Here is a 14,667-nt window from a genome sequence, read left to right as displayed (position 1 = left end):
ACCTTTGGCTGCAACCGGTCTTAGTTGCGGCACACGGGATCTTTGTTGAGGCATGCAGGATCTTTTGTTGCAGCGTGCAGGCTCTTCGTTGTGGCGCGTGGGCTTCTTGCTAGTTGTGGCGTGTGGGTTTTCTCTTCACTAGTTGTGGCATGCAAGCTCCAGAGTGCATGGGCTCTGTAGTTTGCGGCACACAGGCTCTCCAGTTGAGGCGCATGAGCTCAGTAGTTGTGGCACGCGGGCTTAGTTGCCCTGTGGCATGTGAGATCTTAGTTCCCAGACCAGGGATTGAACCTGCATCCCCTGCACTGCAAGGTGGATTCTTTACCACTGGACCACCAGGGAAGTCCCAGCTTTAGTTTATTTCTGAGTGTTTTTTTTTAAACTAACACATGTTCACTATTATAAATTCAAATGGTTCAGAAAAGTATAGGAAGAAAGAAAAATCACCTGGAATCCCACCACCTTAAGATAAACATGAAACATGATTAATATTCTGGTCATCATCTTTTAATACACCTCTATATGTGTATAAACACAATTTTATGTAAACGGTATACCATTTGTACATACTGTTCTTCTTTGTGGACACTAGTGTGATTTTCTATTTATTCGTAAATTTATACGCTGTATTTAGACATATATGAATATATCACAGTTTATTATTCACCCTTTGTCCTCTAGATGGGCATTCACTTTGTTTATGAGTTTTTGCCATTATAACTAATATTGCAATAAATACTGTACATATATGCTTATTTTCTGGTGTTTATATTTCTGTGACATTGATTTCTCCTTTCCACCAGCAATGTGTACAGAACCTTTTCCTCCAAAATTTTTGCCTATAGCAGGCGCAATCACTTCTCATGGAGTTTTGCTAATCAGTGGGTGAGCAGTTATATGAAGATCCAGAAGGGGTAGTCCCTGTGCCCAGTGCCCTAGGCTTCATGGATGAGGCATCACTGGTAGGGCATATACTTTTCAGAATGGATTACTGTTAACATTTCTGGAAAGCGCTTCAGCCAGTTTGGGGTTGAACACTGCTCTAGTCCACCATAAGCTCAGTAACAGGTCTACTTGGGTCAGGCAGACCTTCGTACATCATGCTCTGTCTCCTAGATTACATACACTGCCTCTGTGGGGGGCAAGCACCCCCAAGAGTGTTAGCATGAATTGCGCTGGGGTGCCTACTTCACCAGCCAGATAAGGAGGACAGAGTGGCAGAAGAGGGAAAAAGAGAAAAACCTTAGGCCTCAGAGGAGAGCTGCAACCCACAACAAATCAGTCCCCAGAATTGTGGTACAAATCTGATCCAAGAAACATCCAGTCTGAGCAAGGCAGAGCAGAACAAGGAATGAGGAATTAAGGGTACCGGCTAGAAGCAGAAGTGGGAAGTCACTTCTAGAAAAACTTACTATTCAGCAAAGGACATTGAGAGGGAGTATACTTCTGGAAAAAACTTCCATAGCTGGAGTAAAGACAGGACCCAGGGATGCTTGCAAACTAGAAAAACCTCAGGAAAGGGGGACCACACAGGAAGGTGGACCTAGTTTTAGCAAGGAAGGTGCAAGAAAGGCTCAGAAGCTGCTGGGCCCTACGAGTCCTTAACTCTCCAGGTGCTCCTCTCTCTAAGCCCGACATGCTGGCCACTGGAAGGTCCTCCCCTTCTGCAGGGGGCTTCTACAGGTTCTGCAGAGAGCAGGGTAGAGCAAGGCAGCACGCCCACAGCGTGACCACCGCAGAGCTGGGGCAAAGCCAGAACACCCACAGCACCTGTGCACACACATTGTTTCCTTCTTGTTCCTGTAACCTTTCCAAATGGCATTTACATGAAATCCATCTTTTCGATGGTTTTTAATTCATACGGTGCAATGAGCTTCTATGATTAAAATCCATCATGCTCATTAAAGCTGCTTCTTCAGCTCTTGCCTGGAGAAAACTGAAGCCTGTGGAGTCCTGAAAGCAGTTGCAAATGTGCCAGCAGGGTCAGCGTCCAAGAAAGACCACTGACCACTGACACGGGGTATCCTCAGAGAATGGCAAAAAAAAAAAAAAATTAAAATTAAAAGGAGAAAACATTTCCCACCACTAGTTAGCGAAAATAAAATTTATAAGATCAAGTATTAAAGGGTATGGGGATATAAACATTTTATGTTTTTGGTGGGCAAGTAGATCGCTATAGTGAATGAAAAGTAACCTGGCAGTATCTACTAAACGCATGTTCCTTGACCAGTGCTACTTTTGTGAAACTATCCTACAAATAAAAGAATCAATATATAAGGCTGTACATTGAGCTATGTTTGCTGAAGGACTGCTGACCATGACCTCAAGATTGAAAACAACCTGAATGCCCATCATTAGGATAAACTGTGGCATGTCCCTATAGGAAGATAGAGAAATATATAGAAGGATACACCCCAGGCTGTCAACATTGATTACTTGAAGCAAAGTGGAATGGGCGGATGGCATAATACACGTGTGTAACTTAATTTGTTTCTAAACTAAAGAAGTGAAAGGGAAAATATGTTTGCTCACACACACCTCTCTATGTCTATCCAGCCTGGTATGATGCTGAAGACAGTCTTCAGCTGACTGAAGACAGTCAGCTTTAGGGGTTAATTTTTCTATTTCCAAAAGTCTACTGTTAAAATACAGATATTTCTGGGGTTTTGGCCCTTACCACCTGGGGAAATGATGTTTTGCTCGCTTTCCGGCAGTGATAGCAGGCTGAGGGGAACTTCCTTTCCTAGGACAGGTAGGCACCTATGTGGGGAAGAGAGGGGCAAAGGCACTCCCTGGCTCCTAGCCTGACAGACATGCGCGTTGCTGACACTGAGGGAGAGACACTGAGAGGAGAGGTGGATGGGGCCGGCGTTTCCCACCTTTGCCTGAGGCCACTGTGACTTTGGACGCTGCTCAGGCTTCCTTCCTGGTTCACTGAGGGTGGAGTTGGCCCTCTGCCAGCTAGAAAGGCAGCGGACAGACGGGGACCTTGAGGGGGTCTGGGGACGCACAGACTAAGCATCGCCTGAGACAGTAACAGGGATCAAAGGTGCCAGACATGGTTTCTTGCAATCAGTTCGGGGAGCAGGACAAGTAATCATAAAAGTGTGATTTTCCTCAGCTCCAATAAAATGAAAATGCCTGCCTTTGTTGTGAAGAGCCAGGAGACTCAAAAAAAAGGAGTTAGAGGAGACATCAGCATGCCCCACGGGCAAACCAACCACTGCTTCCAGCCTGATGCGAAACTGAGGACAGAGGCGCTTCAGCCTATACGAGAATATAGCAACACTGCCCTCCCACCATATCGCCTGTGGGCCTGTTCGTCCAGGCTGGAGTAACTGGAATGGAAGCAGAGGGTGCTGATGTTGGGAAGAAGGACGGCTCACCAGCATTCAGCGAGCACTTACTCCCTAAGGCTTTGCATGCACCATGCGCACTTTATAAGAACCCCATGAGATAGGTTCTATTTAATCCCACTTTACAGATAAAGAACCTAAGGCACTGAGAGGTTATGTCATTTGCCCGAGTTTATAGAAATAAGAAGTGGTAGAGCTGGAATTTAGTCCCAAGCAGTCAGACTCCGAAGTCAGGATGAAACCACCGCACCAAACTGCCTCCGTAGGAAGAGACGACACCTGATACTGCTACCTGGATGCTAAGAACAAGGACCGAAGATTCATTCCCGGAAATTACCTCACCTCCGGTGGAATGGATTTATGAAAAACCTTGGCTTAACGAAGGAAGCTATGAGATGAGAAAAAAATCCCCAAATTCCAGGTGAGATGTGCGTGCAGGAAACAAGGAGTTCACAAGCATAACCAATGTTCTGGGGTGGAATCTAGGAAGGTCCTATAGAGTGAGGTTGCAGCTGTCTGCAGGGAAAAGTAACTCACCCTGGGATGGCAGGGTGAGCTTAGGACACACCCAGAAGGGACTTGAAAGTATAAGTTGCTTGGCGGACTGGTCAAAAATTAAAATGAGAATAGCTGCTAGTAAGCCAAACCTATATGGTAGAATTTGTTTAGACTACTTTCTCTGTTATACTGCGTAGTCACTTATTGCTTTGACTTTATTGGCACTGCCCTCACCTCACCTGAAAACTTGGCAACCTGGTTTTACAGCTCCAACGCACAGACTTTAAACATCTCCCTCAAGGACAAAGTTGGACCCTTTCTGAGTCCCCATCTCTTCTCTCTGAGCAGGAACCACTCTGCTGCCTACCACATCCAGCAACTCTACTCCTAAGCATAGACCCAAGAGAAATGAAATCACAGGTCCACAGAAAAATTTGTACACAAGTGTTCATAGCAGCACTATTCATAACAGCCCCAAAGTGGAAACAACCCAAATGTTCATCAACTGACGAACAAAGATAATGTGGTATATCCATACAAAGGAGTATTATTCAGCCATAAAAAGGAATAAAGTTCTGATACATGCTACAACACGCATGAACTCAAAAACATGCTAAGTGAAAAAGCCAGTCACAAAAGACCACATATTATATGAATCCATCTGTATGATATGTCCACAATAGGCAAGTTCATAGAGACAGAAAGTAGATTAGTGGTTGCCTAAGGCTGGGGGTTAAGGGGCAATGGGGAGTGACTGCTAATGAGTATGGGGTTTCTTTTCGGGCTGAAGAAAATGTTCCAAAACTGATTGTGGTGATGGTTGCCCAACTCTGTGAATATGCTAAAAACCATTGACTTGTACACTCTAAAGGTGAATTGTCTGGTAAGTGAATTATGTCTCAATAAAGCTGTTATTGAAAAAGAAAAAATAAAGGCTCAGTCAGTGTGTGCCTGAAGGTGTGGGGCACAGAAATGAGGGAAGACTTTTTTTTTTTTTTTTGCGGTACGCGGGCCTCTCACCGTCTTGGCCTTTCCCGTTGCGGAGCACAGGCTCCGGACGCGCAGGCTCAGTGGCCATGGCTCACGGGCCCGGCCGCTCTGTGGCATGTGGGATCTTCGCGGACCGGGGCATGAACCCGCGTCCCCTGCATCGGCAGGCGGACTCTCAACCACTGCGCCACCAGGGAAGCCCGGAAGTCTTAATATGTATTTAATTACATGTCCCTTAAAGGTTGCATTGAGTGACTGTTTTGCAGGGAATGTGGTCTCCTGAATCAGTCAGAATATAAAGACAGCTGGCACAGAAATGTGTCTGGCATCTCAGACATGGGCTCCAATTTCATGCACCCGAGGAATGTGACATTGCTCCCTCACTGGGTGAGCCTCCTGCTCCTCAGGAGGCCACAAAACAGGGCAGCAATTAAACATACGAAGTGTTTTGCTTTGAAGATATTCTCTCTCTCTCTCTCTTTCTTTCCCTCACTAACCCGCTCACACGCATACACAGGGAAAGCCCATTTTCTACTACTTCTCCCCAGATGTTATAGTAGAAGTACCCTCTCTCTGTCTCCTCCTTTCATAGTTCAGCAAACAGCTTATTCATTTCATAAGAGCAAACCTGTTGCAACCCACTAATAACAAATCACAGGCATAATTACAACCCCAAGCCTAGCATAGCTAATTCTCTTACTAAAAAAAGAGTCTGGTTGTGAATATTTTTCATAAAATTAAAGGATAATTACTTAGAGTTCTAGATCCACTGATGGGCCAAAAGCTATAAAATTAAGGTGAAAACAAAAACCTTACGTTCCACAAAGATTTATTATGAGGAAGAAGTCAACCAACTGTTCTCCATTTTCAGAGGCTTGAACAAGAGAAAACAGGAATCGATTGCATCAAAGATACTTTTTTAAAAATAAAAAGTAATATTTTGTCCTTAAGGATGCTTAAGCCCTTGAATAAACTTCATGGAAAGGCTATGAAATCTCCCTTCCTTTAGGGTTGTATCATTGTTATCACTTAAGGTTAGATTTGGCTAAACAAGAAATAGTAGCATAAGCAAGACAAAAAAGTGTTTCTGTCTCATATAAAAATCCAGAGACTGTCCAGGGCTGCTTACAGAGGTTCTGCCCAACAAAATCTTCAACATCTTTCCAGTTCACCATTCGACCATCCCAAATGGGGGGGCCCCATTTCTCATAGTCCAAGGTAGCAACTAAAACTCCTTGAAACACATCAGTATTTCAGGCAGCAGGGTGGAAGAAGGGATGAAGCTGGGAAAATGATAGCATGTGTCAACTGTCTTTAAGGAAAATTTCAGGAAGCTATCATGTGATGCTTTGCACTGGTTAGAGGACCACACTGGTTGCCATGGAGCCTGTCTTTACTCTGAGCAGCCTGTGCCTATCTAAAAATCAGGGTTTCCATTGTTATGGAAAGAGCAGGAAAGGCTGCTAGAGAACAACGCTCTCTCTGCCACTGTCTTCAACACTCATCTCTTTTACTTTGAGCAGTTACTTCAAAAGGCTTTTCTTTTTATAAAAAGTCTAGAGAGAGAGAGAGAAAGGAATTTTTCACACTTTGTATACTCAGAGACATTTAAGTACCTCCCTATTAGCTACACTTTGGGATAAATTTTTACCTTTGTTCTTCTGCTTTAGGTTTGAGAAGGGATGCAATTATCCTAGCCCCAAAATAGTCAGAATATTATCAAGTAAGTACAGGATAAATAATCAATAAATAAAACTATAAAAATTAAATAAATAAGCAAAAAAATGAACAAACCAAAAAAATCCTTATTGTCAAGACCTTACACTTAATGCACACCTGAGGCAGTCCACGTGTGACATCAAACAACCACTTAAATGGGCTACACTGCTGAATCCGGTAGGTTCCAGCTGAACTCCTTGGGCAGAACCAGCTCTTAGAGAGGATGTTTTTATTTGCAGTAACTCATGTAGGTCCAGACTATCAATCTCCAGGACAGTGGAGAAAGTGGACTGTTCACGACCTCTGTTGGTTTTAGATGAGTAAACTTTGGTTTAAATTACGCTGTTTTAAATCATGTATAAAGTGCTTTATATATATGTGTGTATATATATAATTATAAATACAGATATATAATTATTGTCTTAACAAATAGATTTTATTTATTAATAATTAATAACAATAATAAGGATGTAATAAATACTTGGCCCTAGAGACATATACAGATTTTCTTTTTAGAAAGTACACACTACTTTAAACAATGATATATCGTGATACCTAGACAGTCATTGTGGAATTATTTTTATCTGAGATTATCATTTAGTTTATTACTAAAGTCAATTAAAGCAAATATCTGTGAAGTCATCCTAATTGCACAGGCTAATTATGACAAGGCACACTCACCTGCCATTCTGTGCTGGAAGGGAGATAATCAGAGCTGTCAGATCCCCCACCAGATCATAATACTTCCACAACACATTTTTACTCCTCCGTGTTATCTCTTCCTTTGCTATGTGTAAGTTCACACTCTTATCATCTGATTGAAATATGGTGTTCCTGACTCACCATATAATATAGGACCTTGGACCACTCTGTACCAGGAGGACTCTGGTCCCACAGCCCCTCCCCGACCCCCTTTGTTCAAGAAAGAAGAATTCGGAGACCTTATGAGAAACTTTAGCCAGTGCCTTGAACCCAAGGAGATGAAAAGAGACAAATTTCTGGGAATTTGGGGGAAGAAGGAGATAATCTCAAGACACTGTCAGATGTGCAATCAGAGCCTGATGGTTGAAATGGAAAAGGAAATAAGAGTGGCTCTCACATGGGCATCCAGACTTTGGAAAGCACATGTGAAATGTCTCATTTGAATCTGAAGAGGGCTGGTGCCCTGCAAGTAGGGGACGAAAACCAGCACAAAATAGCCCCACTGGTATGTATTTAAAAGGTAATTTATAAACAAGAAAAAAATTTATACTTCTAAATCATTACTTTTATTATCCTTAGTTTGGGCCATTGTTAGACTAACTAGGCATTCAATTCAATCCTGAATATTAAGAGGCCCTACTGTCCAGCCACTCCCACCACCATAACCACCACCACCACCATGAAAACTGCTGCCAACTGAAGCAGAGCTCCAGGTCAGCCCCAGTGACAGTGAATCAAACCAGCACTCCCAGAATCACATTTTGCATGTTAGCCCACATCTGGAGTTTGAACTTACCAGCCGACTGACAGAGCAGTAGCACTCTCTGCTTGTGCAAAAGATCATTATATAAGCGTAGCTCTGCCTGAGGTGGGAAAAAAGCCTAATCCCCAGCTAAGATGTCATCTGGATTTAAAATGCAATAAATCTCTTTCTAGAGTAGATATGATTTTTAAAATACCAGACATCTGATGGCAGCAGGTGCCGTTAACAGGAAAGAAAATGCTGACTTCAACAACAACAACAAAATAGCTTACAGATCTGGGAATTTAGCCCTGTTTCAGAATATAGGGTAGCGAGTACTCTCTTCTATGTGATTTTGACTCACTTCCCTCATTTAATTTTCCCTTCAATCCTAGGGGAGGCCTTTAAAGCTGAGAGCAAAGGCTGTTAAACTGCTATGAAGATATTATTCTGTCATTTTCCACTCGAGTTCTCCTTCCACTGCTGAAAGTGGAAAGAATAGCATCAGTAAAGTGTCCGGGGGATGGCTACTATTGCTCTTCTAAATCTTACCCGAACCTTAACGTCACACAATTAACAGAATGACAATATATGATAAAGCCCTTCAAAGTTCCAAATATTTTTTTCACGGCCCTTCCAACTAGAAGTAAAATCGGATACAGATTTCCCCCCGATATCCTCTGGACATCACCTAAATAGTATAGAACAAGTGAAAAGTGGTCCTCTAATGTCAGGATTCACGAACACGACATGGGGTGCTTGTAAAAAGGTACTTTCCTGGTCCTCTCCCCGAACCTGCTGATTCATAGTCTATGGCGTTGCGCCTAGGAATCTGTATTTAATAAGCCCCCAGGTGATCTTGGAAAGGTAATTTCAGACTACCCTTTGGGAAACCCTGCTATAAAATGTGTATTTCACCTCAACCCACATTATATAGCTGTCAGTTTAGCTGTTCACCTACCCTAGTATCTAAATCACAACTAGACAGTGTTCATGGTTCTACCACTGACACAGGGTCAGATAAGGCGGGTGGGGGCAGGGGGCGATGAACAGAGATCAAGGAATCTTCTTTCAAACTGGTCCTAGTAACCCAATGGGAGCTCCTCCACCTCACCCACCCCTGACTGAAAAAAAAATAGATTGGGTGAGAATTTGGAGCAAGAACCAATAGGATACATAGATCCTGGCCCAGGGAGTACCCATCTTTTTCCTTGGTTTGCTGCCTTAAGGAGAACATACGTTAGCAAGCCCTCAACTGTACAAGGCTTTGAAGAATCAAACTTGGACAGCCCAGCAATGATCTCAAACCACTCCAATGCCCTCTCAACCCCTTCCCTCCCCAGATCCAACCAGAAAACGTGCTGAGATAACTCTCAGACTCTCCAAGGGTGACCAACCATCCTCGTTTTCTTAGGACAGAGGGAATTTGCAGGATGCAGGACTTCCCCTGCTGAAACTAGGAAAATCCAGGGCAAACTGAGATGAGCTATCTGACTTCAGTTGTAAACAGGGGTCACAACTTGTCACCAGTCATGCTGACCTGCCCCTACTTGACACAGATAATTTCTCCATCCTCACCTGGTTTGGAACTACTTTAAACATAACTCATTCTCTGGCTGGAAGCCAATTATTGGAAACAGAACTGGATCTTTATACCACCTCAGGGTGGTCCTCATGTAACAAATTCAATAAAAACATTAAAAATGGGTCCCATCAAAAAATAATAAAATAACAGGGAGATCAGCTCGGTGCTTTGTGACCACCTGGAGGGGTGGGATAGGGAGGGTGGGAGGGAGGGAGACACAAGAGGGAAGAGATATGGGAACATATGTATATGTATAACTGATTCACTTTGTTATAAAGCAGAAACTAACACACCATTGTAAAGAAATTATACTCCAATAAAGATGTAAAATAATAATAATAATAATAAAATAACATAAAATAGAAAATACCCAATCTGTCATAAGAGAGAAAGTAGATTGAAAAAAGTGATCCAAGGCTCAGGGATCTGTGTAACTATAATAAAAGATCTAACATTCATGTCATTGGAATTCTGGAAGCAGAGGCAAATGATAGTGAGGCTGAAATAGTACTTGAAAAAATAATGGCTAAAAATTTCCCATATTTTGCAAAAGACATAAATATACAGATTCAAGCAGAGTAAACCCAAAAGAAGATAATCTCAAGGAAGTCCACACCAACACACATCATAGTCAAATTTCTGAAAACTAAAGACAGGGACAAAAATCTTGGAAACAGTAAACAAGAGAAAAATGAAACCTTATTACCTATAGTGAAAAACAATTAGAATAATAGCGGATTTTTTCACCACAAATCATGGAGGCCAGAAACAAGTGGCACAACACTTTCCAGTGCTGAAAGAAAAGAACTGTCAAACCAGAATCATATATCTAGTGAAAATATCCTTTAAGAATAAACGGCAGGCAGACCTACTCTAAAAGGATGACTAAAGAAATTTCTCTTAAATAGAAAGAAAATGATAAAGGGTGGAATCTTGGATTTTCAAGAAGAAAGAAAAAAATGGAAAGAGTAAAATATAGGAAAATACAATACATTTTTCTTCTCAAGATTTCAAAATTGTGTTTGATGGTTGAAATAAAAAATTATAACACTAATGTGGTTCTAAATGTATATAGAGGAAATATTCACAAGGATTATACTATAAATGGGGAAGGGCAAAGGAGATAAAGTTTCTATACCATGAACTGGTAAAATGATGGCACCAACAGACTGTGATAAGTTATACGTATGTAATATAATGCCTACAGCAACCACTAAAAAAGCTATACAAAGAGATACATTCAAAAACACTACAGATAAATATAAATGGAATTCTAAAAAATGACCAAGAAATCCACAGGAAAGCAGGAAAAAGAGAGAAACAAAAAACTGAGAGAACAAAAAAATAAAATGTCAGACTTAAGCCCTAACATATCAATAATTACGTTAAATGCAAATGGTCCAAATAAACCAATTAAAAGACAGAGACTGGCAAACAGAATAAAAAAATATGACCCAACTACACACTATCTTCAAGAAACTCATTTCAAATATAATGATATACATGGGTTGAAAGTAAAAGGAAGGGAAAATACATATCATGCAAACATCAAAGAAAACAGGAGTGCTATATTAATATCATATAAAGTAGACTTCAGAACTACAACAACAAAAATTACCAGAGACAGAGAGGAACATTATATAATGATGAAAGAGTAAATCCAGCAAGAAGACATAGTGATCTTAAATGAATATGCATCAAAGAACAAAATATGTGAATCAAAAACTTCCAGAGCTGAAAGCCGAAATGGACAAATCCACAGTTATAGTTGGAGACTTCAACACCTCTCTTTCAAGCAAGTGATAGAACAACTAGACAGAAAAATCTGTGAAGATATAGAAGAATTCAATACTACCATCGATCAACAGGATCTAATCAACATTTATAGAACACTCTGTCCAACAATAGCAGAATACACATTCTTTTCAAGTGCTAATGGAACATATATCAAGATAGACCATAGACATAAAAAAAAAAACCTTCAATAATTCTTTAAAAATTGAAATTATAGGGACTTCCCCAGTGGTCCAGTGGTTAAGAATCCACCTTCCAATGCAGTGGACACGGGTTCGATCCCTGGTTGGGGAGCCAGGATCCCACATGCCGCAGGGCAACTAAGCCCACGCGCTGCAACTATTGAGCCCACGTGCTCTGGAGCCCATGCGCTACAGCTAGAGAGAAGCCCACATGCTGCAACGAAGAGCCCACGCACCACCATGAAAGATACCGCATGCCACAAAAAAGATCCCTGCATGCTGCAACTAAGACCCAACACAACCAAATAAATTTAAAAATTAAATTAAAAATTTATTTTTAAATTGTAGAGTGTATTCTCTGACCACAATGGAATCAAACTAGAAATTGATAAGAGAAATAAAACAAAAATCTCCAAACACTTGTAAACTAAATAATACATTTCTGAATAATCCCTGGGTCAAAGAGGGAGTCCCAAGGTAAATCAAAGGATATGTTGAACTAAATGAAAATACAACATATTAAAAAAAATACAACATATCCAAAGTTGTAGGACACAGCTAAAGCAGTGCTGAGACAGAAATTTATAGCACTAAGAGCTTACATTAGAGCTATTTGTAATGAGGTGGATAGACCTAGAGTCTGCCATACAGAGTGAAGTAAGTCAGAAAGAGAGAGACAAATACCGTATGCTAACACATATATATGGAATTTAAGAAAAAAAAATGTCATGAAGAACCTAGGGGTAAGACAGGAATACAGACACAGACCTACTAGAGAATGGACTTGAGGATATGGGGAGGGGGAAGGGTAAGCTGTGACAAAGCGAGAGAGAGGCATGGACATATATACACTACCAAACGTAAGGTAGATAGCTAGTGGGAAGCAGCCGCATAGCACAGGGAGATCAGCTCGGTGCTTTGTGACCGCCTGGAGGGGTGGGATAGGGAGGGTGGGAGGGAGGGAGATGCAAGAGGGAAGAGATATGGGTACATATGTATATGTATAACTGATTCATTTTGTTGTAAAGCAGAAACTAACACACCATTGTAAAGCAATTATACTCCAATAAAGGTGTTAAAAAAAAAAAAAAAGAAAGAAAAGACGAAAAGTCTCAGATTGGTAATCTTAGCTCCCAACTCAAGAACCTACAAAAAGAGGAGCAAAATAAACACAAAACAAGAAGAAGAAAGGAAATAAAGATGAGTAGCAATCAGTGACATTTAAAACAGAAAAACAACACAGAAAATCAATGAAATGAAGAGCTGGTTCTTTGAAAAGATCAATAAAATTGACAAACCTCTAACAAGAATAACAAGGGAGGGACCTCCCTGGTGGCACAGTGGTTAAGAATCCGCCTGCCACCCAGCAATCCCACTACTGGGCATATACCCTGAGAAAACCGTAATTCAAAAAGAGTCATGTACCACAATGTTCATTGCAGCTCTATTTACAATAGCCAGGACATAGAAGCAACCTAAGTGTCCATCGACAGATGAATGGATAAAGAAGATGTGACACATATATACAATGGAATATTACTCAGCCATAAAAAGAAGTGAAATTGAGTTATTTGTAGTTAGGTGGATGGACCTAGAGACTGTCATACAGAGTAAAGTAAGTCAGAAAGAGAAAAACAAATACCGTATGCTAACACATATATATGGAATCTAAAAAGAAAAAAACACAAAAAACTGGTTCTAATGAACCTAGGGGCAGGACAGGAATAAAGATGCAGACATAGAGAATGGACTTGAGGACATGGGGAGGGGGAAGGGTAAGCTGGCACGAAATGAGAGAGTGGCATGGACATATATACACTACCAAACGTAAAATAGACAGCTAGTGGGAAGCAGCTGCATAGCACAGGGAGATCAGCTCGGTGCTTTGTGTCTACCTAGAGGGGTGGGATAGGGAGGGTGGGAGGGAGATGCAAGAGGAAGGAGATATGGGGATGTATGTATATGTATAGCTGAATCACTTTGTTTTACAGCAGAAACTAACACATCATTGTAAAGCAATTATACTCCAATAAAGATGTTAAAAAATAAAAGACCCAAGGCAGCTAAAAATAAATTTTAAAAATAATAAAAAAAAAGAATAACAAAGGAAAAAGAGAAGACACACATTACCAATATCAGGAATGAAACAGGGGATATCAATACAGACTGTGCAGACATCAAAAGCATAGTAAGGAAATTTCTCCATACACATAAAACTGACAACTTAGATGGAATGGGCCAACTCCTCAAGAAACAAAAATTACAACAGTTATACAATATGGAACAGATCATCTGAACAGTCTTATAACCAATAAGGAAATTTAGCTTGTACTTTAAAAACTTCCCCAAAAAGAAATCTCCAGGCCCAGTCAGTGTCACTGGAGAATTTTACCAAATTCTTAAAATTTAACATCAATTCTACACAATCTCTTGTAGAATCTTCAATAGAAGAGGAAGGAACACTTCCCAATTCATTTTACGAAGCTAGTGTTATCCTGATATCAAAAACCAAAGAATGTACAAAAAGAAAGAAAGGAAGGAAGGGAGAGAGGGAAGAAGGGAGGGAAAGAGAGACAGAGACAGAAAGAATTACAGAGCAACATCCCTCACGAATATATACACAAAAATCCTTAACAAATATTAGCAAACAGAATTCAGCAATATATAAAAATAATTATGCATCATTCCCAAGACTACTTCAACATTTGAAAATCAATGTAATCTCCTAGATTAACACACTAAAGAAGAAAGATCATGATTATATCAGTCAGTGAAGAAAAGGCATGTAACAACTTTCAACACCCATTAAAGATAATAAGTCTCACAAAAATAGGAATAGAGAGGAACTTTCTCAACTTGATAAAGAACACTTACCAAAAATCTACAGCTTACATTACAGTTAATGGTGAAAGACTGAACGCTTTCCCCCTAAGATCAGAAGCAATTAAAGCATGTCCACTATTACCACTCTTCAAAATAATGCTAAAAGTTCTAGACATACATACTATATATCAATAGTATGATTCCATCTATATAACATCTTTGAAAAGACAAAAATTATGGAAATGAAGACTAGATTAGTTGTTGCTAGGGGCTAAG

General features: G+C 40.6%; 1 protein-coding gene across 3 annotated transcripts in view; it reads right to left on the bottom strand.

Moving 5' to 3' along the window:
- The window catches only part of GPR176 (G protein-coupled receptor 176), an 88,090-nt gene that overhangs the window by 20,319 nt on the left and 53,104 nt on the right, over positions 1 to 14,667 (bottom strand). The window contains exon 1 of one of the 3 annotated variants that reach the window (XM_049706921.1): positions 3 to 4,830. The exons of 1 other annotated variant lie outside the window; for it this stretch is intronic. In XM_049706921.1, the coding sequence (XP_049562878.1) occupies positions 3 to 54 (52 nt within the window). In that variant the 5' untranslated portion in view covers positions 55 to 4,830. Of the gene's footprint in view, positions 1 to 2; positions 4,831 to 14,667 lie in introns of those variants that run through there. One more of the 3 variants, XM_049706923.1, reaches the window with a different exon arrangement.

This window comes from Orcinus orca, chromosome 2 (genome assembly GCF_937001465.1).
Source record: "Orcinus orca chromosome 2, mOrcOrc1.1, whole genome shotgun sequence".
NCBI classification, from domain to species: domain Eukaryota; kingdom Metazoa; phylum Chordata; class Mammalia; order Artiodactyla; family Delphinidae; genus Orcinus; species Orcinus orca.
Note: the sequence above shows the minus strand (reverse complement) of the source record. Positions and strands in the feature narration are given on the sequence as shown.